Source organism: Artemia franciscana, chromosome 18 (genome assembly GCF_032884065.1).
Source record: "Artemia franciscana chromosome 18, ASM3288406v1, whole genome shotgun sequence".
Taxonomy (NCBI): Eukaryota; Metazoa; Arthropoda; class Branchiopoda; order Anostraca; family Artemiidae; genus Artemia; species Artemia franciscana.
This window is the reverse complement of record NC_088880.1, coordinates 18026826-18053480: the sequence shown is the minus strand read 5'-3', so window position 1 is coordinate 18053480 and position 26655 is coordinate 18026826. Positions and strand designations below refer to the sequence as shown.

Sequence of the window (26655 nt, the reverse complement as noted above, 5' to 3'; positions counted from 1 at the left end):
ATTGCTGTGGACGGCCCTTGGACATAGGGCCGAAATATTCATTCTAATTTGTTTCCCACTGTCTTAAAAAATTCCCTATTGTTGTTCTTGTTTTTGGTGTTTGGGATGGAAAGGCAGTGTTGTCTTCGTCGTTATTTAGTAACAAAATTATTGAGAATACAACTGAAAATTGTGGAAACAAGAACGTATTATATTAAATACCTAACTACATCTATATATTAAATATTCAGTTAAAATATACCTGCATAGTCCTTCATCTCGCTCAGGCTAAGCTGGTTATCTCCGAGTGGACACAGAAAAATGGGTTTCATTGCAGATCAAGAACAAAGTGTGATTGCTATAACACGTAAGTACCACATTTTTTTTCTAAAAGTTTCTTAAGGAAAGACTGAATACGCTAAGATGAGTGTCTAGCGACTATACTAGCGTATACGCGAAGCGAGTGTCTCGCATTTCTAGCGCATTTTAATTGAAAAAAAGTCAAAATAAGCTACTGTAATTTCTGCCTGCTGTCTACTCAAAAAGCATCATACTTTTCGTGAGCGGTTGGATTTGATTTTCCTGTCAGGAATTAAAGCTAATCCAAGTAAAAGTACATATTACCAGATAGTCTAAGATAATTTTTTTTACGTATGAAGTGATTTTGTTGATTTTGTTTTAGCCTTTTAAAATACATATATCAGAATGAAGGATATCGTGTTTTTGATTAGTAACAACATTTGGTAACAACATTTGGTATAGCAAACAAATTTCAAATCCTATGAAGGAAAAACACTTAAGCACTTTCTTAAAACGTTTAGTACAAGAGCACTAAGACTCAATGCATGAAGCAGGAATTTTTGAGGAGGAAGGGGTTTTGTGGCTCTTGCTTCATTATCAATGTATTCATAATTCACTTGAGCCATATTTTTGGCAGGTTCACATTTTCAAAAGCCTTCTATTGGCCTGATTCCTATTGGGGATCTTAACTGTGCTGCATGGAATAATGAACCTATTATGGAAACCCTTTTGTGATTGGGAAAAAGAATAAATGATGTAGCTTCTTAAAATGGAGAAGAATCAGGAAACAAGTTTGAATTGTAGGACTAGCGTCTTCTGAACTAGGGAAAGTGTTCGCAAGGTTATTGTCCAGACTATGTTGCCAGTTTTTTTTGTTTTATCAGAGGTAGTATATTCTTATTTACAAATTTTATTTACAAATCGGTTCCTCATAAAAGAAATTGGAATCTGCTCAATTACAATTAAGAATATTACTCTTTTCCAGTTGTATTGAAAAAAGGAGAGCAAATGATGAAATTATAATTCCTATTCAAAGAGGGGAATGTGAAATCCATATTATTGGGGTTGATTTGACTCGTAAGTTGGGAGGGATGCTGTGGGGTCGGCTCACGACCAAACCCACAACATCCCTTGATTTTAACGGTTGAGCTTCTAGATTTCATATGATTCTCCTAAAATTTGCCTCTGTCTGACATTTTGACAGATTCTCCATTTTAATTTCTCCCTGAATTATTCTCCTGTACTTGTGCCTGGGAATGACCCAGCGATACTGTAGAGTTTATTCTTATTTCAGTTTATTCGGCAAGTAGCTAAAATACTTTCATTGGACCTTTAACAAACCAATGTCAATAAAAATCGATAAAATGTCAGGAGTAAGAGACCTTTCTTCTGACTTATCTTGTGTTAAAAGGTATGCTAATTTTGCATCAACTAATCTGCGAACTACGTGTATTTGCGTCATGTTAAAAGCTATGCTAATCAAGCTACTGAATTCTACTGGGGTAAAGAAGACACTAGAGAGTTCAAACATCTCTGCTGTTTTTATTGTCGATAATTTGAAACGGTTAAAAGAAACGAATATGTTTTGGGATAGGTGCATTGAATTATATCTGCATGTTTTAGCGTGAACACACATGAAAACTGTGTTCATACTTTCGAAGTAGGCCAAAACTACTCAAAATCGTCGTATGCTTTTTGCGTTAAAAAAAGCTATGGTAAAGATACAAATCAGACCTTGTTTCCTTTTAATATACTTAGAAAACGATTTTCTTAATTTCAAAGTTCTAGCTTTAGCTAAAATAAAATACACCTAGTCTGAAACAGTTCATTGAATAACACAGCTTCGACCCTGTATTTGTTTTTCCGCCTTTGTTTATTCTAAGGAGGAACTGAGTGGTGGAGCCAGGAATTCCTATTTAATTCATTTCATGAGTTATGCCAAGACATGGAGCTCCTTAGAACTTTCACTAGCCTCATATGCATGAAATGGGTTAGCATTTTCTTTTTTTAACCAAAAGTCATGTCGTCTTCCGAACAAATTAGCTAGTTTTTTAATACGCTCTAACAACGCCTGATGTATATATCATTATGACACATCAGTAAAAGCCAGAATCTGGGTAAATTATTTTACTTCATCAGAGCCCTATATGATAATAGGCCTGCCATAGAAATCTATAACTATATCCAGGGGTTGGGGTTATCGGGTCTGAACCTCCACACCCAAAATTTTTGTTCGATTCAAAAAAACGTAACAAATATGCTTATAAACAATTTTTTTTACCTTTCTTCATGCCCCCCCAATGAAAATTCTGGATACGCCTTTATCAAAATTCGACGGGAACCTGGGTTCACTAGCACGGATGGGGCTACACAAACAGCAAAAGCAACTTTGGAATTAACATTTTTATTCCAAAAGATCATTAATATATTAAAAAAACTTCGGGCTCAGGATAGGATATAGGCTAGGAAATTCAATTTCAGTACTATTTAGGGGGGTTCTCGCCAATAACTGTCTTCCTACTTGAAATTTACGAATGGGACCAAGGGTAGGCGGTTCCTCACCCTCCAGTGTGGCCGAATTTTTCTTTAAGAATGTCATGTGTTAAGAGTAGCGTACTGTACATTAGTCCAGTCTTTACACCCTTATCTTGCCTATACTTCCGAGCTTACACCTTTATTTGGGCTCTAAAGATTCTTTATATTTGGGTCATTGACCTACTTACATAACCAGCCGCCCAGACAGGTATCCGATGCTTTTGGTTTAATGACCTACATATTCCTGTCAGGACTTGATTAGCAAATATTTGATCTTCACTAAATAAAAATAATATCTAGTTATTATAGTTCTTAATATTCAAGTCATGACAGGTATATGAATAAAATTCTTGTCATTTGAAAATATTGTTTAGTGTTGAGGTATGCATAAAGGTGAAATTAATAAAGTCGTATATATTTTAAGCAATGATTTGACTGCCCTTGATCATCCATTTCCCACCTCCAAGGGGTCCAATGTCCCCTCCCCTAGTTTTTTTCATCCCCTTTTTTGTACTTGTTTTTTAAACTTTTTTTTAACTTTAAATTTTTTTCATGTCTTAATATGACATAAATATACCTAGCACAAAAAAATCACTTGTGATATTTTCGAAATACGAAATGAAGATGATAAAGATGTTAGTCGTGAACTTTCCGATTAGAAAAGTAATGTTTGTAGTTATATTTTTTTCTTTTTTGACTTGGAATTTTTTTGGACTCAGAATTTTTAGGTTATTAGCAACTGGTTATGTCAAGTGATTTTTTTTTGGAAGGGTGCCGTATGATAATAGGTTGTGATAATGATAAAATTTTAGCCAAGTATTTCCAAAACTTGTGTGATATTACCGAGATCTTCCGTGGTATTATGGAAATCTTGTCAGATGTTATGAGAATCCTCTGGTATACCAAAATCTAGCAAGGTGATAACAAAATTTTGTGTGATATTATCAAAATTTTACCTCATATTGACAAAATATTTTCTAGTACTATCAAAATTTGCCTGATATTATTCAAATCTAAGATGGTGCTATCAAAATCGTAGGTGATAAAATAAAATATTTACCAAGTATTAACAAAATCTTGTGTGCTAATATTAAAATCTTGTCTGATATTATCAAACATCTTACATCGCATTACTAAAATTTTACCTGGTAGAGCCAAATCTTGTCTAGTATTATCAAAATCTTGTAAGATATTATGAGAATCCTCTCTGGTATTACAAAAATCTTAAATGGTATTATTGAATTCTTGCGAGTTATAAACAAAATCATATGTGGAAATATCAAAATCTTACCTGATATTAACAAAATATTTTCTGAAACTACCAAAAATTGTCTGTTATTATTAGAATCAAGCATGGTCCTATCAAAAATTATGTTTGTCTCTATCAAAGTTTTGCCAACTATTACCAAAATCCTGTGTGGTATTATCAAAATCTTGTCAGATATTAAGAAAATTTTCTTTGGTATTATCAAAATATTGCAAGGTAATTACAAATTGTGTGTGGTTTTATCAAAATCTTACCTCATATCAACAAAATATTTTCTACTACTATGAAAACTTGACTCATACTATCTAAATCTAGCATGGTGCTATCAAAATCGTATGTGATACTATCAAAATCTTGCCAAGTATTACCAAAATCTTGCGCGGTACTGTCAAATTCTTGTCAGATATTATGAGAATCCTTTTTTGTATGACCAAAATCATGCAAGGTAATAACAAAATGTTATGTGGTATTATCAAAATCTTACCTCATATTCACAATCTAGCTTGGTGCTATCAAAATCGCATTTGGTACTATCAAAATTTTGGCAAGTATTACCAAAATCTTGTTTGGTAAAATCAAAATCTTGTCTGATATTATCATACATCTTGCATTGCATTACCAAAATCTTGCCTGGTATTACCAAATCTTGTCTAGTATTATCAAAATCTTGTCAGATATAATGAGATTCCTCTTTGATATTTGAAAATGATTGATTTGTATTTCAAAAATATCACAAGTGATTTTTTTTTGTTTTGAATTATATTTTATGTCATTTTAAGACATGAAAAAAAGTTTAAAATTAAGTATAAAAAGGGGGGGGGGTGCAAAAAGCTGTGGGAGAGGACACTGGGCCCCTTGGAGGTGGGACATGGATGATCAAGGACTGTCATATCATTGCTTAAAATATATACGACTTTATTGATTTCAATTTTATGCATACCCTAATACTAAACAATATCTTGAAATGACAAAAATTTATTTATATAATTGTCATGATTTGAACACTAAGTATTATAATAGCTGGACATTGCTTTTATTCAGTGAAGATCGAATATTTGCTAATCATGTCCGACAGGAATATGCAGGTCATTCACCCAAAAGTATCGGATACCTGTCTGGGGGGTTTGTTCTGTAAGTAGGTGAATAACTCAAACATAAGCAATCTTTGGAGCCCAAATAAGGGTCAGCTCTGGAGTATAGTCAACATTTACTGCCCAAATAAGGTCGTAAAGTCTGTACTATTGTATAGTATACTACTGTTAAGGACTCGAAGGCTTCTTTACATTCAAAAATAGAGCAGTTAGGATTAAACCAGTATCTTTGACCGAAAGAATGAAACTAAGCATGGTGTCAATTGTGGGCAAGAGAGAGCTTAGTCTGTAGTTTGAAGGGTCGTTTTCTGAACTACCTTTAAAAAGAACAATTACCCTTGCACTTTTAAATGCTTCTGAGGAAATACCAAATTAAAAGACCTTCGAATAAGCTCAGTTAAAGATTAATTATGACCAATGTTTTCGATAGTTGGCAAGAACCTCCAAAAAGGTGTTCCAAATAAATTAATTAGTCTGGTGAAAGGTTTTTTAATTCGACTATGCTTAACCGCCTATAAGAAAGAGTTTAATTAAAAATAATTAATATACAGATAAATATGCTAAGTAAAGTAATACTAATTTTTAACAAGACATTCGATTCATATCGATGGCTATTAAAATGAAACCTGTAATCAGGGGTCAAATGTCAATAGGTTGTTTGAAGATAATCACTTATAAACCATCTTTTGAAAACTATTAGATATTGTTGAATAATTATAACCCAGCTGTAATTACATAAACATAAATGCATACCAAATATTAATATATTCTTAGTTTAAGGGAAAAATTTGCGGTTGGAATGGGGATATTGAAAGGGAATATCTAGTTCACGATTTCTTACAAAAGTTGACCTTTGAAAATTCAAATAATCAATTGTGGATAGGCCATAATTAAAAACAATGATAAAAGCAAGTATTATAGAAACTAACAAGAAAGAAGCAGGAAGTGATGAATCTTTGACGCTGGGACGCCTTTTTTTGAAATTCTAAGATATTTTGGTTAATTTTTTCACATTATCTATCTGAGTTTTTTTTATATGCCTATGTGTGCATTTCAAAGCTGGTAAAGCCATCTACAAAACTGATACAAATAAATAAAAGGAAACTCCTATTATCGGGCCTTAAAACCTTTTAAAATGAAATTATGATATAAGGATCCCTAGTAGTAGCTCCTCACTTCTACCATTAAATAAATCTCCCATTAGATTAGGCATGTCATTGCACCTAACAAGAAATATTCCTTCTTGTTTGTTTTATTTTTTTTCTCTATTTCGTTTTGTTGCTGCTAAAGTAGCCATAGGGGGGCTGAATAAAAACACTTTGGGTTCTCCTCAGTGCCTCGTTGTCTAGATCTCTTTTCTTATTATCATCAAGACCATACAAGAGAATATCTTGGGTGCAATAACTTGAGAAATGGTCTGTTACACAACGGCGTGCGTGTAATTGAACCCTCGTTCAATTGAACTCATATAACTGAGCCTTCGTGCAACTTAACCCTCGCTTAACTGAACCATCGTGCGCTTCAACCCTATTTAGCTGAACCTTCTTTTAATTGAACCTGCGTAAACCTCAGTCCCATTTACCTGAACCTTCGTTCAATTGAACCCCCGTGCACGTCAACCACATTTAGCTGGAACCTCGTTCTAAGAAAGAAAGAGTAGACACTTCCAGGTATCAATTACTTTTTGGAATTCCCAAGAATTTATTTCGTAATTAATTTTGTTGTTAATATGAATATAAATGGCATCTATCATTAACCAACCAACTTTGTATCTAAATTATTTTATTTTTCACTGGCAGCAAGGCCGTATCTACGGGGGGGGGGGCGGTCGTTATCTGTTTTGACCCTCTCTCCTTAGTAAAAAAAATAAAATATATAAAATAAAGTAAAAAATAAATTAATTTTTTTTATACTTCTTGTGAAAAATTTTTGCACCCCTCCCCCCCCAAGATGAAAAAATCCTGGATAAGCCCTCCCTTGGTAGTATTTTCAAAACTCCTTTTTTTTTATTCTCCACTCGAAAAGGTGATTGGGAAGGGAAGGGTTTTTGATCATGGAGATTTAGTGGTAGATCGTTTATGGTGTCAAGCCCTTACACTCCAGAAATAACATTATAACCGCATTGTGGTGCCATAAGGTATTTTATGATGATGTTGTCATGACTAAATTAAATAAAGCCCGTAAATGTGAGCATTAGCTTTCAATTGACCTTAAACAGATCTCTACGACATTCTAGTGTCCTATTAGAACTGGAGAAACAAAATAGAAAATAACATTATCTAAAAAATCAAATTAAAAAAACAAGATACAAGGCTCAATGCTTCCATCCTCATCCTTAAAATCGTTTCCACAGTAGCTCTCTGAAAACTTGTATCAGATGCAGCCATCTACTAGAATTATCTATGACACTGTTTGTTATGTCGGTTTTTGTTTGCTTAAAAATGATGCATCGTATCACTAATTAAAGATGATTGCTTTAAAAAATACTGCTGGTGAGAGTACTGAATCGATGATTCCCCGTCCCAACCCCCAAGTCCTATTCCCACAAAAGTAGCGATTTTTAAGCAATTTTTGATTAGTAAATTAAACTCAGGGGCTGCTTTGAAGTTATACTTGTAATCTAGGCTTAGTTATGCTTGTTGAACATGCAGTGAGGGTGGCCAGTTTGTGCTTAATTGTTATTTCAAGTTATTTTATTATATATAGTTTTCTATTAACTCGCTGTTATTTCTAAGCTGTAAAAGGGTTGAAGGAACAATCATGAGATGCACTTTTTGGGCTTAAAAGCCACAGTTTTTTTCTCTAGTCTGAAATTAAAGCAACAGTCGACTTTATAGAGTGCTTATCATTCTATCTTGACAGATCCGCAAGTGCTTTCGTCATTCTCTTTGTTATTTTAAATTAAAACGAGTAAGTACATGATGTTACAATTACTGATCTGCATCCATATTGTTACCATTTTCAAATCCCTATTGTTCTTGACATATCTTATTCTTACTTAAATCGTATAGTCACATACTCTTTTCCAATGAGTATAATGGTTTAGTAAAATTGCAAATGTTCATTCAAGACATTCTAATGCTATTCATACTTATGAGAACAGGCCGTCCAGAGGTCAACAGATGTAGGAGGATGTATAACTTTATCATCTTAAGTAGCGGTAATAGGTATTTCCTGTTCTGTCTTGAATTCTTTTTTCTCGTTCCTGCTTCTCAGTCTCTAGGTACATATTTGAAATTCATACTATAGAATACTTTAAGGAATGATGAGGACTGTTTTGACAGGCAGGCGAAGGGCAGCAACTATATCAAATTATAATCAATTACAAACCTAGAACAAGTGACCAAGTACAAGAACAAGTGAAGTCTTTATTTCGTGGAAAAACTGGTTAACTTCAAAATCTATGTAAAAACGATTTGAAGTCCCCTTCTGTAAAAGTAACATAAATCCAAGCGGCAGAATTTTGGTGATGCAGTCTGAAAATGAGTTAAGTTCTGAGTCAATGCAAAAACAAGCTAAGTCCAAGCTCCAGACTGACTTTACTTAAAGGCGGACGAAGTCCTGACTCGGTCCAAAAATGAATGAAGTTCAACAAAAGGTGTAACCAGACAGTCAAGTTCATATCAGATGCGACCTCTTAATTAGTAGATTAATATTTGATTCCGAGCTTAGGAATTTTATTCATATCTATAGATGAAGACAGTCTTTTGATAGTAAATTTTAAATTTAAATAATTGATTGACTGCTTCCTCTTGAATCAGGTGCTTTTGTTGCTAGCACCAAATATTTCACAAGGTATACGAAGCATAAAGAAGGGATCATGATGATGCACGGGCCCTTCATTTTGGAAATGGGTCGATAACCTTATTCGTCATCTCTCATAGCTTAATCAAATAATTTTTCGCAGCAGTGAAATGCCAGATTTATTTTTCATTAGGTCTTATTTCATTGGTTCTCAAAAACGGGAAGAATCCATATGAATGTTCTTTGCTGCCACTTTTAACTGTTTCAAGCGTATTGGCTAAGGTTTTGAATACTTATAAGTAATAGTTAACGTTCTACTTCTCAGATGCCTCCTTATCAGTGTGGATTCCAGCCTAAACTTAGATGTTTTCATGCTCTAAAACCTTTGTGTAATTTGTTGGTTGATGGAGATTATTACGACGGTACCGTAGGCCTTTGAATGTATGATGTTAGTAAAGCGTTTGATTCGATATTGCATCCCCAAGCATTGAATGATCTTTTGAACCATGGAGTACGAAAAGCCTTTAGTAGTCAAGGAGCGTCCTTAGTCTAGTAACAATTTACAATAGTGTAGCCTTTTCATATATTTCTGAGGTACGAACGCGGTACGAGCACGTTCGTAACTCATTAGAAATTATGTGTTTGTCGAATCCATGTGCCAAGCTCTGTGAGCATAATGTCCATATGTGGTGAAGCAAACTGGCAATGAATGGCAAAGTGTAATTTTTTGCTGCTTAAAGTTTGTTGTTGTTTTCGGAGAAACTCTGCTAATAAATAATTGGTTTGAAGCCTTTTTGTATGTGTGTCTTGTATGACAATTGGCTATATCTGTAAATTTCTTATGATGTTGTAGCCTAGTATCCAGAGCTGTCTTTCCTAGAGAGTCTTTGACTGTCTCATTTTAGAATAGGTTCTATTAAGATTGTGATGAACTTTTAGGAATGTCCCATAATGAGAGAAATTATGTTCTGTTTGTTTTTATGATTTTGAGAATTTATAGAATTTAAAAACATTTGCTTTGGTCAATAGTTCGGCAGATATATTTCAAGACGAAAAAAAAAACCCAAAAAAACGCTTCAGTTAACAAGGTTAAAAGTAGAAAATAAGACTGAAAGAAATTGCGAACGTACGAAAGATAAATGACTTCATGATAATAAGCATGCGATACATGGAGGGAGGTGACAAAAAGCCGGCGAAGTCAGTTTTTTGCTAACCAAAAGACTTGCAAATCAAGCCTTTTTCGCTAGTTTATTTATTAATTTCCTTTGCAGTTCGGAGAAATCAAGAATACCTCTATGTCGGGCGGGCTCGTTTAGTGAACCAGCAATGACAGAATCAGAGTTTGACACGGATGGATATTGGCGCAAACCCTTAAGGAGGTGCGGATCCTTCAAAAGCCGAAGAGAACTTCCAATTAAGCCTCCAAGCTTTGAAGCAGTCCAAGAATGGTACTGGAGTGAGGAATTGCCGAGAGGAACAGGGTGTGATCTTGCGACCGGGGCCCTTGCTCCATGGTTCCATGGTATGTCAAATTTAAAAAGTTTGTTTGTAACTTTGTACAAAAAATGAATTTGTATTTACCCAGAATTTTCATTTAACTCGTAAAGACGTAAGAAAATACATATAAATAGATTTTTTATTATTTTTTGAAAGTTTTCCTTTGTAAACTCCTCTTAGTAAGGAAAGTGAGAACCCCTCTTGACAAAGGAATCATCAGGAGGAACAGGTAATGTTCTTTGCGACCGGGCTCATGCTCCATGGTTCCATGGTGTTTCCAATTAAAATTTTTTAAAAAGTTTCTTTTTAATCCTGTACAAAAATAAAAATTGTATTTACCACAGAATTTTTACTTTACTCGCAAAAACGTAACAAAAACGCATATAAATTCGTTTTTAAAGTTTTCTTTGTAAACACCTCTTACCCCCCCCACCCCCCCCCCCCAACCCACTGAACAAAAATTCTGGATATGGCCTTGCATTTACCATAAGCTTAATCCAGTAAGAATGCCAAAAACGCTATTTTCAAAACATTTCTCAGGAATTCCTCAACTTTCCCACATTTTTTTACTTAAGTTGCCCTTCTGATTCCGTCTGTCTAGTTTGTTGGATTCTCCAGTACTTTTTTAATGGTATGCCTGAAACTCGATAATAAATGAGTGTTTAAGTTAATGTTTTCAATGTTTTTTTTCTGTCTAATCAGTCTTAACTTGAGTGAAATTTGATGGATTTTGTCTATTGAAAATAATTTAAACTGATCCAAAAATAGACCAGTTAGAAAATTCTAAAACAGAAGAACGATAATGGAACTGTGAAGATAAAATATTTTGAATCGAAAGAACTTTTAAACTGATTACTTAGGAATGAGAATTTTTTTTAGCTTAAATCTAACATTTTAAACTATTATGAGCCTGAAAATTGACAAAAATATACATGAGAAAAGTAGCACAATCTATAGAATTACTATAGTGCGTAAATAGTAGTGATAATAGTTCATATATTGTTATTAATAATAAGAATCGGAAGATTTTGTTGTTGCTATGTATCCAAGCAATATGTTTCAACTGAACGGGCCCCAGTCACAAATGGGCCCAAAAGGAATAGCATTGGCACTCCACCATCAAGCTTAATTCTTAAAATATCTTCGTGGCTGTTGATCTCTTCCTCCCTTTTCATTCGACACTACTATAGCGCTTTAATCTACAAAATTTATGCATCCTATAAAAAAAATACTGTTACGGTTAAAAGATGGGGACCGACTCCTCCTTATTTATCCGAAGGAAATCTCGCACGAACTTCAGAAATTTGTGCATAAGAATCCTGTCTTTGGGGTCTTAGGAAACTATTCAACCTACTCCAAATACACGAAAGAAAAGGCCCACTTATTTCATCCCTAATAGTTGGTGTGTGACTACAATATCACTGGATAGACGGTCTGTAAGAACTGTTAGTGTTGCGCAGACTTCATATATGGATAGGGAAAAATGTGCCATCGTTCAGCAGTATAGTCAGTATAAATGGGAAGGGGTAGTCACAAGGAAATTTTCATAGTTATATATTTAAACCAATTGATTATCTCGGAATTGTTTGTCCATAATGTTTTCCCTTTTTTTGTACCAATATCATTATTTAAAGAATCTAATGGTACAGATAGACATTTTCTGCTTCGGAAAGCATTCTCTGCTTAATCTTTTTTTCTTGCGTAATCTCTTATCTTGCTTAATCTCTTTTCTTTGCTAGGAAAGACGCTCAAATCTTGAATTTCCGTTTGGATGAAATATCTCCCGATATCATACGGCCAGTTGGTCAGCATAATGATCTGTAGAATCAAAAGAATGAATCAAAAGAATCCGTGATCATCTTTCTCAAAAAAATGCTGAATTCTATATTTTTGTTCGTATAATATTCAAACCAGCACCCTATGGTTTACAAAAATATTGAAATTAATGGTATACATTTCATCAAGATTGCATCCCATTGAGGATATCCTCCTTTTCTAAAATCCTTATTTTAATAACTTTTGATGCGTTTTGACGTCTTTAATTATTGAACTTTTCCAATGAGAATCAGTATACATTGTAGTATTTATTATGTTCCCTTATTATTGTTTTTCTTCTTCTTCTTTGGATTGTTTCGATGCATTTGCATAATCTTATCACTGGAATCAAATTCCAGAGCATCTGAATTAAAAAAAAATGTTGTTATAAAAATTGTATTGTTGGGGGTTTTGGTTTGTATTTAGAAGGTCTACTCTTTACTTAAGGATTACTACGAAATACAGTCAATACACTGGTTGCGCTTTTCTTATTAAGGCTTTCATCGAAATTGCCATGCTTCCCTACTCTTATCAGAGCAACCCAAAACTATATGTATAATTTGAACCAGATCATTTCCGAAAAAGTGATTATCACAAGCCCAAATGGGCCAATAGTCACATTTCAGAGTCAAACTTAAAAACAGATAAAACAAAGAAACATGATAAGACTGGTGAAAAAAGAAAGATGCATAGGTCAACAAGTCAAAAAAATAAAAACAATAAAATTATAGAATTTGGGGAGAAAATAAACCAGTTAGTATCAACAAGGAGAGACGCTAAAGTAGGGAAATGATATAAATAACGAGGAAGAGGAAAGATATTGTATGGTTTGTTATTGTTTTTCTGCGTTTTTGGTGATGTAGGGGATAAAAATTGTACAGGAAATTATAAAAAAAAAAATATATAAATAGAGCATTCAAGGTTTGTAAAATTGACTTTTGATAATGGGTGATCAAAAGAAGGAGGGGAGAGGAAGAATATTTACTTGTTCAATATATCATGTACGTTCTTCTACATCTCTCTGGGAAATTTTATTTGGTGGGGTTAAACTCTCCCAACATCTTGTTGGGAGCAGGATGTACCGACTCTCGGTTGAGAAAGTAGCCTCATTCTTTCCCAACATGTTCCTATGTCGCTTACCTCTTCTAAAACTTTTGCGGAAAAAAAAAAATCCGTGATAATAATGAGCCAAATTACAAATTGTTTTCGTCCGACAAAATGTACATATAACTAAAGAAAGGAAGAAGTACAATTTTAAATCAAGCGCGTTGGAATAGGAAAATTTCAGCGGAAGGATTTAAACGTGTAAAAATGTACATAGAGATCCTCAAAACTTGTAATTATGGCTCATTCAAATAAAATGAGGCTGAACACAGTTCGGCTTATTCCACTATCCTTTAATCTCATTATTGGCATTTATTGCTAGATTGTTGCATTCACATAGTTTAACTATTATTTCAATTAATTTATATACGAAAATAAGGGCGTGATGAGTCGGTGTTTTAGGTGCCATTTCTCGTCAAACTGCTGAAAAGCGCTTAGAAGGCCAAACTCCTGGAACATTCCTGGTTAGACTTACCGACAGGCTCTGGGGCTACGCCCTGTCTATCCGTTCCATGGTGGCATCAAAGGACTCTCTTGGCGTGTCCCATTTTCTTATTGAAGGAATACCGGATTCTGCTTCAGTGAGGGTGTATCGTATCATTGGAGCAAAGGAAAAGCCATTTCATTCTTTAAGTAAGTGACCTTTTGAAATGTGCCCTGAACATGGCCAATATAGAAACGCATACTTACCGCATCAGTTGCTTTCAACAGCTAGCAAATACTTTGTGATGAAAAAAAAAAAAAAACCCAGGAGAATCATGAGTAAGAAATTTGTAATAACACCAATAAAGAAAAATAAACATACCCCTTCGTATTAAACACTTCTAGTAGCCTAACAAAATTTTCGATGCATAATTTATTTTTAATCTTCTTTCAGTGATGTCAACTAGAGGGCACTGGGCTTGTCTCCTTTTGATTTCGAGAGTACCTTTTTGGTATTTTCATTGAAAAATGGCCTTTTTTAAATTTTTATTGAAAAAAACAGTCCCTCCCCCCTAGGTCCTGTCCCTCCCCTTAATTTTGGTGAATTGAGGCATTTGCATTTTCACCATATCTCGTCTTGTATTTCGCTCGAACGTATACTAAACTAAAAATATATCTCATGGAAGCGGAATGCTATGAAAGATGATTTTAAATTCCATACGTACATACCCAAAACTATAATTTGATGGGTTTAATTGACGAATTGTTTCTGCATCTAAATTATCTTCATTGCATATTAATTTTTCATTACCTTTCCTATTTCGGTTTAGACTACCAGTTGTAAGTGCAGTTCACTTCTCTAGTCTTCAGTCTGTTCTTTCAAGGCGTAGTCACAATTTCAAGAACTTAAATTCACTATTAATCGTGTGGGAGTGTCTGAATTCTTTCAACCACTAATAGCTTTAAGTACAAGTTATTTTTCAATGTTGATCTGTTTTTGCCTCTTTGATTGCCTCCTATTTTCCAGACCAGCTGGATTTTTAGAGAATAACAACTATCTTTATTATCTTTATTTTATTAAATTTTATTTATTAAATCAATTTAAATTAATTTATTATTTTTCATTTATGTGTTATCGCTTACTTTTATTATTAGTCGCATGTTTATTAACCAGGCTACTTTTTTTTCAAGAATCTCTATTCTAGTTCTATTAATTAGAATGTAAATCTTGAACCTCTTGAATCCTATCTTAAAATATTGCTTAAGTAATTTAGGTAGATTGTTAAAGTCCTGTTCACACCTGCGATAGCTAGATAACAGTTTCTAGCCATCCTCACTTCTGACCAATAAGGGCTGCTGATTAAAGAGGAAGAAGATTGAGATTGGTGTACAATGATTATGCATAGACATTGATGTTCAGCTGTTCAAGCTTGTGAAATAATTTAAACCAAACACCCTGATGACAAAACTGGCATTTGTCAAATAAAAAGTCCATAGTAGACTATGTTTAGGCGAGCATATCTTTCACCGATTTAAATTTTTCAGGGGTAGCTTACTGGGGGGGGGGGGGGTTCATGTTTCTTTTGGGGTCAATATCTCTCTAATCCGATTAAAAGAGCATAAGTTATGCTTATTTTTCTTTTTCATGCCTGTCGTCTGACAGGTTATATATTTGAAATTTGTAACACATTTTTTTTCGACATTTATTCCTTAAAGCTAATTTTCTTGAAATTAATACAATGTCCTATATATGGTTTCGCTTAAAATTTCTAGGATCCATATTCTGTATTTGTCTTTTTTTAGGAAATGATTTATTTCGGAGATATCGATAAACTAATAATATCTGCTCAATTTGTTTTACTCGTTTCTTTTTTTTCTTTTTCCAGGGACACTACTGCTTCAAGTTATTTATTTCTTCAAGGTATTGCTTCAAGGTTAATTCTGACAAAGTTTAAGGGTTTTGGCTTAGGGTTATGTTTGTATGACGATTTTTTCTCAAGTATTTTTTTTATTTATAACACTATTCAGTTTACTTAGAGAAAATTTTCTTTTAAAAGAAGTGTTGAAAATCTTTATTAAGAGAAAACCACATACCGGTAATCTACCTTGGCTTGCCAAGTACCCACCATTAATATCAATTTGTATGAGAGGGGGAGGGTGAAGTTCTACTTAATAATGCAAACATTGCTAAATCAAGCTGAAATTACATGAGAATTTAGGAAAGTTTGTAAAAATCTTTATATCTTTTATTGGGGGGGGGGGGGACACGCACTCAAACGTCCCTATTGCCTACATGTGTGACTCCGGTCTTTTCTGGTTTCTTGACATAAAATCAGGAGAAAATGTTCTTTCAACATCCTAAAAATAAATATAGGTATTGAAGCGCTGACATTGATATTTGCAACGATTCATGTTAATAGTAGCTTGTCTGGAATACTCAACAAATTTTCCTGTCAGGCATGTACGCAGGGGGGGGGGTAACCTCCCAAGAAATTAATTTCTATGTACCTATGTGATTTCTGAAAACGTTTTCATCTAGGCCAACATAAAATTATTGAGCTAAGTTTTAAACGAATGAAGAATCGACTAGTAAATGACCAACCGTTTCCAGTGGGCAAATATTCGGTATTTGTTTTGATAGTTGATCCAGCAAAAATTGAATTATCTTGCACTAACTTTTTTTGCAATAAACACTTGTATAAATCGGAGATGATTCTTCTTTATTGGTTTTTTTTTTTTCAAAACCGTAACAGATTTGAAGAAATCAAAGTTCAGGCCGTTAGAAAAATCAAGACGATAACAGAAACTCTCTGCGTGAGTTTTGTGGAGTTTTATTGTGTATGCCGGAGTCGACTATTGAAGATATGCAGCCATGTTTTTGTTCCGTCAAGCCGCGTTTCTGCTTCTGACTAGAAAGCTGATTTTCTAGCAGGTTCAAATCGAAGTTAGACTGAAATCGAAAAGTGCTTAAGATGTGTGACGGTTACTTGGCCACGTCGCTGAAGAAATTGGAGCTCTCCCTCTGCTCCTTTCTAAGTAGGAATAGTATAAAGCTGGTCCACAGCAAGTAAATCAACTTTTAAATCAAAACCGATAAATTTTTTTCCAATGCTGATAAATAGTCGTTTATGAACTGACCTAAGTACACAACATCCAGGGCTGGATTCAAATATTTGTCTCTCCTAGGCCCAAATGTTTTGATGCCCAAGCAATTTTTCTTTTTTTTTTTGGGGGGGGGGACAGATATTTATGGGAAAATTCCCGAAAATCCAGAGATACTGGAAGCCCTGAACAGAAGACAACTGATGAGTGATGAGCCAAAAGTAATGCAAGAGAGAGGTGATACGAGGTTTTAGCTGCCAATCTTGGGAGACATCTGACAGTTTATAAGCGTCTAGTGAATTCCTGTATTGTTTTGAAATTACTTTTCTGTGAATAGGCAGCGCAGCAGCTTAGTGCACCTGACACTTTGACGATAGATCACACCAGTCCAGTTTTGTTAAGAAAAATAATCACTCAGTGGTTTTTTTTGGCGCCCCTCAACATTTTGCGCCAGGTCTAGTGGGCCTGGTGGGCCCAAATACCCAGGTCTAGTGGGCCTTTCGTAAATCCTGGCCCGATTGTATCAGTTTTTTTCGTATGAAAAAATCGTTCATGCGATGTACAATCTATTTTTTTTTTTTTATGGGCTTACGACTTCAGTATCATGGTACTGATTATAAAAATATGGTTTAAGTTTTGTGTCATGCAAGGGACTTGTAAGTAACAATTGGCTGTTATGCCTTGGTCATCTTTGTGATGAGGGGTTAGCATTATTTGCTAGTTGGTGTGCCTCTTATTTGCTTCCCATCTATTTGAGGATACGAAAAATTTGGTTTCTTGTCCGCTACAAAGAGGAATTCGCAAGTAAAAATAGGTTGATAGAGTACTGCCATCTTCTAGATTAAGGGGCTAGATTTTTTGCTAACTAGTTTACCTTATATCAGGGATGAGGGGTTATGTGCTTCTATTGACTGATGCAGATTTCTTTTGGTTTTAGGAATGTCTTTCTATAGTAGTTTGATTGTGAAAAATGACAGATAGCGCTATAGTAACAACTAGACTCGATAACATTATAGGGGAAGTTTAAAGCTCTTTCATAATACATACCATTTCAGAGTTTAACAACTTCAGTTTCGGTGGACACATTGACCTAAAGAATTTGGATTAAAAGCGTGAGAAAATTTAGAGACTTGGAAGTAACACTCGAATGTAAGACCATAGTCAGCTTTGTCGATGAGTGGCTTGCAACTTTTCCTAGCTGGTTTGTCTATTTGGCCATGGATACCTGACATGTATTTTAGACTTATAAGCCTAATCTGTAGTTTTAATTCCTAACGGAAGTCTTTAAAGTTTGACTCTGTAACTATGTTACCGGTTGAAAAGGATAAGGTTCGAGCGGCTAAAAAGTTAATATATATGTGTTTTCAAATCCTTCTTATACCATAGTCATCCTCGGCGATGAGTGTTTGGCATCTTTTGCTATTGGATATGCCTATTAATGGCTTTTGGCATATTTGCGTATACCAAAAATTTGGTTTCATTTCCGCTACAGAAAGGGACGTACAAGAAAGAATGGGCTGTTAAACGACGATCTTCTTCAAGGAGGAGGGGTTAGATACCTTTGAAAATTAGTTTATTTATCCTTTTTCGGTGTCCCAGTTCGATTTGTTCTAATTGGGGAAAGTTTAAGGGGATATTAACGTGCCCCATCTAGTAAAAACTGATGAGTTGTACTAGCTGATGACCTAGATATCTTATTTATTGGTGATCGATAGCAAAAAAAAAGTTTTTCATCAATCATTTATTAGCTTCATGGTCATCTTCAAGGGTGAGGGGCTATAAACTCGTGCAAACTAATGCACCTGTTTTTGGTATTTGATACAGATGAAGGTAGGAAAAAGCATTTCGCCCTAGAATTCCTTGTTTACGCAACGATTTAAATAATAATAAAATCATTGTCGTAGTTCTATAATTATTATAGTGAAGAGCAACTACGACATTATGATTTTAAAAAGTTAGTGATAGCTTCATAGCACAAATTAAAATCTATAATATATTATTGTAAGTATCATAGTGAAGAGCAACTGCGACATTGTGATTTTAAAAAGTTAGTGATAGCTTCATAGCACAAATTATGATATATAATATATTATTGTAAGTATTTATGTGGCATGATACCAATGATACAAAACGACAAGTTCAACTGGCTGCAGAGTTATTATAATATTTTCAAATCCTTTCTTCGAATTTCTCTGCGATCTTTTCGGAAATTAATCAATAGCGAATAAACAAAACCAAAAAAGTTGTAAGATCCTTGTGCCAATATTTCCACTTTTAGTTATTCCGAAAAATTTGGGGTACTTTACATGCATACACATAAGGCCTAGTCGAAGTCCAAGCATTTTACTTTCTAGTCAATTCTTTTTTTTAGGCGGAAACACGGTCAAATACAAAGGTATCAGTTTTCTTCGTCGCTTCAACTAAACAAACATAAAAAGGTTGAACTTGAGGGGTTTTGTCACTCAAAATTACGATTAGGCATAGGCTATCCTTAGCAATTCTTCTTGCAATTATTTATACAATATAATTTTGTATATATATTTATTAACCGGCAGTTTGATGTCTCCATGCTACTTATTTTCCAGACTCTGTTTAAGCAGGTTACAACTAACTAATGCTTGACTGAATCGCTCCTGAAGAGTCCGAGTGGTTAGTGCCTTGGTCTAATTTATGCATTCTCACGCGCTCCAATTACAGCTGCATCTAGTTTTTTTAGAGGAATTTTTGACTTCGGAACACAAATATGTAAAGTATTTGATGGGCCTGCAGCCAGCAAGTATATATTATAGAAATAAGTGTCTGATTTTTGAATAGAATTGTTTTTACTCTATTTTTTGATACCCCACAACAACAGTGTCAAATGTAGCAATCTAGAATGCAAACCCAAAACAGGCTTTATAATTGTTTTGGAATTATAAAAGAAAATCGTCGGCTTTGAGATTTGATTAGATCAAAATATTCACCAGATTTTTTTTATTTCTATTTACATAAAAACCGCCGAAATCACTAATTCTGAAACGTCATGCAAACTCCAAATTTTTAACATGGGAGGTATAGGAAGATTCCTTAAAAGTCCGTCCTGCCTTAAGGTTCAACTAGTTGTAAAGCCAATGTAATATTTTTCAATCCCTTCCTCAGATCCCTGGCCAAAGTGTTATTCCCACTATACTTTTGCCGGCGGAGCCAACAAGCACATTTTAACATGTCAACGGTGGATACAGGGGGACTGGGAGGACCCCCCCCAATTTCTTATGGTGCCGTCATTAATTTTCTTTTCTATTTCACTCTTTTTTTTAAATAAATTTGTCAATCTGGTCAATTATTTGCACTCTTGTCACATTGCCCCTTGTTATAATAATAAATATTTATTTGTAACCCACTTACATCAAAAAGACAAATAGTGGAGTAAAGACTTGTAGAAAAACGGAAAACGAATAAAGAAAAACAAAAATGTGATACAAAAAAAAACGAGAGTCAACAAAAGACATTAATCATACAAACGGATCAGACCGTGGTGAGGCGACAAATGCCGATACGCCGTCTCTGAGAGCTCTTTGTGTAGATCAGTCAGCTTCTCAGTAATATTCGGAAGATGGAACTTTTTGATTATCTTTCGATTCCTATACCACAGAGGAAGATAGAGAAGAAATTTACAGAAACGGAAATAAGAGGATCGAATATCGCTAATATTTTTTTTCTTAAATATAGGGTAAAGCCCAGAAAGGTAAAGAACAGAATGATCGGAAAAAGTAGAATAAAGCTTACCAAGGGCAATACGATTGTATTTCCCTCGATTAGCTACAATTTTAGAGTAACCAATCTGGATTTTCACTCTAGCATCCCAGACAGCACGCTCCCGAAGAGTTTTAAGATTTTTTGTAAGTGTAATACCCAACCACCGGATCGAATCTACATGAGGGATAGAAAAATTTTGAAAAATTAGAGGCCTAGGAGAAGAGGGAACATTGAAAGAAAGATACTCACATTTATCAACATTAAGCGAAAGACTGATTTTAGTAAAAGAAGAAGAAACTTTATGAACCATCTGCGATAGACTGAGTTTAGACCGGCTAATTAGAAGAATGTCATCAGCATAAGCAAGGTAAGAAATATCACTCCAACAAAACACATAGAAGAAATATTCTCAAGAATACCAGAGATACAAAATTTGAAAATACTAGGAGATAACACTCCACCCTGCCGTACGCCCCGACGAACAAAAACATTAGAAAATGAAAGGGCACCATTAGTTTTAATTCGGAGATAAGAATTACTATACCAAAACCTTAGAAGAAAAATAACTGAAAGGTTAATACCGTGACTATAAAGAGAGTAAAGAGCCTGACTATGTACAACACTATCGAAAGCCTTAGAAAGATCAAGAGCACAAAAATGAAGACCATACCCTTTAGCCGAAGCATATTTAAGAAGGAAAGCAAGAGCACGGTGAGCGTGCTGGCATCCGATGCCAGACCGAAAACCAAACTGATTCTCCCCGAAATTAGCATTCATACTTATGAAAGGAAGTAGGATATATTTAAGGATTCTACTAAAATTTACAAGCAACCGTGATAGGCTTGTAAGAAGAACAATCCAAAGGAGTCTTACCTCGTTTAAGTACAGAAGTGACAGTTCCACACAAAAAGCTATCAGGAACGAGGGAACAACAAAGGCACATTTGGAAAAACAACTGTAAATGGAAAAACAAAGACGGGCAATTTATTTTTAGATGACAAGCACTGATACCGTCAATATCAAGAGAACTTGATTTCAATTTCTTAACAGATGCAATTACAGCGTCAACTGAAACGGGAATAACTTGTGCCTGAGTCAGGGAAGGCGGGAGAACCGAATCAAGCAATTTCGAATAAAGCGCGTGCACTGCATAATTCACTTTGGAAAATATAGCTGAATAATGGTCAGACCATGCGGAAGGCGTAATGGGGCAATTAGGATTTGCCGAGTTATTTAATTTAGCTGAATTAATCACTTTGTCCCAATCTTTCTTATTGGTAGGACAGTCTAACCCTTTGTAACGGCTCGATCGCAGACATTTCTTAAACTCACGCTTAGTTTTTTGTTTTATTTCAAACACATTCCCAGCTAATGGTCGACCGTTAGCAACCCATATACGCAGCCACAATTTGGCTTTATTTTTCACACTTTTCAGCTCAGGGTCACACGACCAGATTGGTTTCCTTGTACTTTTCCTCACTCGCTCCTGAGGGACAGCAACCTCCTCAGCGCGTTTTAAACACCACACGATTTGGTTGTAATAATGATTCAGATCGTAATTACTTTTAATAGGACTAACACTCAGCTGGAGTAGATGAAAAGGTACACGTAAAGAACCAAGGAGAATGGCCAGGGTTGAAATATATAATGGCATATTAACATTTTTCCAATTACGCCGCACAAACCATTTAGAGGCAGGAGCACAAGCCTGGTCAGTACTGTCTTTTCTAATCGAAAAGCATAGCGATAAAGGAAGGTGATCAATATCTTGCTCATCTTCGTGGACATGCACTGTTGAAGATGTAATGAACGGGGAACAAATCACGTGATCAATATCCGATAAGCTACCGGAATTATGCACATACGAGAAAGGTAGATCCTTCGCAATTATTCTGTAATCAGGGAGACAATCAAGTAGGTTCACAGTACGAGCAGAATCACGTTTTATATCAGTGTTCATATCTCCAATAATAATAAATTCGTACCCATTTTTGCGCTTATACTTTGAAGGAGAGTTTTCAAACTAGAGCATGCTTTGGAGAATTTATTAAGCGATATCATATTCTTCCCATCATGAGGCAGGTAAGTGTTTATCAATACGGTTTTACCAAGTCTTATAGCCAATAAATGTTCATCAGAGAAATAGCATGACGGAGACAGAAAGCTGAGCTTTTGTTTTATAATACATGCTAAACCCCCTGAAGGCCTTCCAAAAGTAGATTTAGCATTTGTTGTGAAAACAAAGTGGGCGGAACTGCGGCGCAGGAAATTAACACTCGTTGCGGTCAAAAGATGTTCCTGAAAGCATACAATGTCAAACTTACTGTACAGTTCATCAATGGTCAGGTCCTTGTTTTTCGTCCCATTAATATTGAAGGACACGAGTGATACTGATTCAGACATTAGTTTGTTTTTGGTAACTTGCGACTGACAATTGCTTTCAATTTAGGGCAAGTGAGGCTAAACGAAACATGATCACCTCCACAGTTTGCGCACTTAGGTGACAAATTGCAAGGCGAGTCTCTATCTGAAACATGAGGACCGGCACATCGCGCACATTTTGGTGTAACACTGGGACAAGACGACTGGAGATGGTCAGGGGATCGGCAATTGTTACAGCACCGGGGAATCGCTTTGAACTCATAAACACTTAGGATTTCGTATCCTACTTTGAGACCATATCTAAATGCTTCGACTCTTGATGTTGTATCGGAGAATTCAAGTTTTACTGCAAGCGATTTCCCTCTTCTAGAGGCACCAGAAACACCAGGGCACGATATCAGGTGGGACAGTTCAAAATCAGGCGGGATTCCCTTCAGGAGTCCGTAAAACTTCTTGGTTAGAACTTTCGCAGAAGAGCCAGTAAACGCACCAGTCACCGATAAGTGGAAATCTTCAGCAACTGACTTATCTATATTGATAAACAGTTTGTCACGAACGGGACGAATGTTAGTGATTGATTCGTGTCCATCAATCTGATCTATCAGATCTTTTCGTTTTATTGGGTCCGAAAGGGTAGATGGAAGGTTCGACCCAACAATAGTAGCATGCGAGTCGGGAATTGCAGGTTTCGGCAGTTGGGGGTAATTCAGTTCATAAGCATCCATCTTGGTGGCAACAACCTTGAGTAGTTGTTCCACACGATTCACCTTTGTTGACAGCCTAGAATACGCGACTGCTGGCAAAACCGGGACCTCGGTTGGAGACTTGATCACATAAATCGGAGTTGATACCTCCTCAGAGTCCAGTTTCTTAATAAAATCAAGAATATCTTTCACATTATTCGCAGAAGCTTTCGCACCGATGCGCCGGGGGCAATTATCATTAGGCGCAACCTTCGCCCAAAATTCGCTTTTCGCATCAGCAATAACATCGCATTCAAAAAAGTCTATTGCGTGCTGAATAATAGTAGCGTCTTCAATACCTTCTTCCCAGTTATTTTGCAAAAAGTTCATTACCGGGCAATGCACATACTCGCTGTTATCCATTATGTTATATATATGGCTATCCCCTGAATTCTGGCCTTATGTAAACATTCCTTGGAATGAACTGAACAATTTCAAAGCTATACTTTTCACATGTCTTGCCGATATAGATACAATTTTGTGCCACTATAATCCTTATTATTGCCAAACTGGCATACAGCTCTTTGATTTTATATGAAAATGTCTTAATTTAATAATGCCGAAAGTTCAATTTATGCAGCGGACAAAAACTTCAATTAATCCAAGTTATTCAGTGACGTCAGAATTCCACTTGGTTATAGATACTGAATGAATATTATTAATAATTTATAAGACGTAAAAATGTTCTTACTATTTCGTAACTACTGAAACAATTCAGTGTCTAATTAAATCAGAATAAAAGTCCTTTACCAATAACTGGTTTGAAACTGAGATAAATCCTTTTTAAAAGAATAGATAGATCTTAACTGTTCAACGACTGAATCAATACCCTATAATGTCCCCTGAACCCATAATGTCCCGCACTATAGTATAGATTTCTCGTTTTAAACATGGATGTTTCTTTTTCAGGTGACCTCATTGCTTTTTATTCGAAGAACAATCTCACCTCTTGTGAACTGTTAAGGAGCCCCTGCCCAAGAGATATAGTCCCAGTGAATGCTTGGCAGCACTTTTTCTGATCTCTAATCTGCCGATTATCTGAAATTCTAATTGAGATTTACTATGACCATTGAGCAGGCAGAGACGAATCTTGGCGTCCTATCAGATATTTTTATTTTCAAATGTGAGAGATTTTTCGCAAAGTTGGAAAGGCTTTTAATTGTGACCTTACGGAAATGTATAAGGAATTGTACATTTCGTAGTTGCTGTCATAAATAGAAGTCCAGAAAAGAGATTTTTGCTCTATGTGTAACTCATTCAAAAAAGGTTTATGCCTTTTTGATAACCTTGGCTATCAAACCTTGGCTAGGCCATTTGATATACAATACTGGTTTGCATTTAAATACGAGGGTATCTGAGTTTCTTGAAATCTAGTAAAAGTAAAATAAAGACAAAACAAAAACAGCAAAACAAACAAATATAAGAATTACATACGAAATATTACCTTTTGCTGAGCTCATGAATTATTAATCGAAAATTAAATCTCATGAAAATCAAATCGAATGTTCTGTTTAGTCCCATAACCACTTCAATGTGACCAATCAAGAAAACTTTCTTACTTAATGCTTAATTATAAGACAGCGCATTAAATAAAATAGATATCATTATTTAGATATCTAGTCTCTCTACCTTAGAAGATAAAGCTATACCTGATGAAGGAGGCTAAGTTGTTGATTTGAACCCCTGCCTCCACGAAACATGAGTAAGTTCACAATTTTAGTAGTTTTTCAGCTAAAACTACAGGAGAGGTCTTATCAAAGTTGGACCCCGCACGCAAAAATCGATTCACCCCTTCCCAGATTTGATTCCTCGGTGAGATTTTGTTCTTGTTAGGTGACTTCTAAATCTAAGGGATTTGTACGTTCGTAGCTCTGATTATTCGTCCACAGCATTTGAACCAAATTTCCTCCCACGCAAAAATCGATTCACCCCTTCCCAGATTTGATTCCTCGGTGAGATTTTGTTCTTGTTAGGTGACTTCTAAATCTAAGGGATTTGTACGTTCGTAGCTCTGATTATTTGTCCACAGCATTTGAACGAAATTTCCTCCCTTTTCTTCCCCTGCAGCTCTTATCGCTGAATTCAAGACTAGCGAAAAGAAGTGCTCAATGTAGGCTCTATGACATATAGTTGCAAACTGATTATAAAATGTCGAATGTTGGAATCAAACTTAAAATTGAATAAAACTGAAATATTTGATACAAAAATATAGCTGGCTCTTAATTTGATATTAACTTTTTTTGTAATATGTCCTGAACCAAGGTTTTCTTTTAAAATACTTCTTGATTTTCTTATATATACTGTGGCTTTATTGGACAAGTGTAAATTTGCCTCGATTGATTTTGAGAAGTAATTGATTTACTCTTGCATAATAATTGATGCGTGTTAGCCAGGTCCTGCTTACTTAATAATTATAAAAGACCAAGGTCACTAATCTGAAGAAAAACTTGCTGGCATTCGTATGTAACATTTTGCTTATTTTACGTACTAGGCACAGCCTCAAGTGTACTTTTTCACACTGGTTTCACTGATGTTATTGTTAACTATTTCTCAATAAACCACTCATCTAACACCTATGGAGTTTAAGGTCTTAAATGCTCGCTTAAAGCATGAACTAAGCATATAGTACACTTGTTGTCACGTTCAGCAAACGTTACTGAGATAAAATTGGTGATCGTCGTATGGGACGTGATCATCTCTTGCTAGGTAGATAGCTACCGCTGAAACCCCGATTCAGAGTTCGTTCGTTACTATATTTTAGAGTTCGTTCTTTACTAATCCCAATTTATAATGAAATATACTGATCCTTTATGTAAATACAACCATGATAATAAAAATTGTTAAGAAATTAGGGTTTTACATCATCATTCCTCTTATCATTTAGTTTTTGGTGAAGAATGTATTTTATTTTAATATTTCAGTTACTATGTTCATCGCC

General features: G+C 35.1%; 1 protein-coding gene across 9 annotated transcripts in view; it reads left to right on the top strand.

Moving 5' to 3' along the window:
- Positions 1-26289, top strand: part of LOC136038704 (uncharacterized) — a 211762-nt gene extending 185473 nt beyond the window's left edge. For all 9 annotated transcript variants that reach the window (XM_065722024.1, XM_065722026.1, XM_065722017.1 and 6 more), the window contains 3 exons: positions 10188-10438; positions 13735-13965; positions 24627-26289. In XM_065722024.1, coding sequence (XP_065578096.1) covers positions 10188-10438; positions 13735-13965; positions 24627-24736 — 592 coding nt within the window. In that variant the 3' untranslated portion in view covers positions 24737-26289. The remainder of the gene's footprint in view (positions 1-10187; positions 10439-13734; positions 13966-24626) is intronic.
- Positions 26290-26655: the final 366 nt, after the last annotated feature.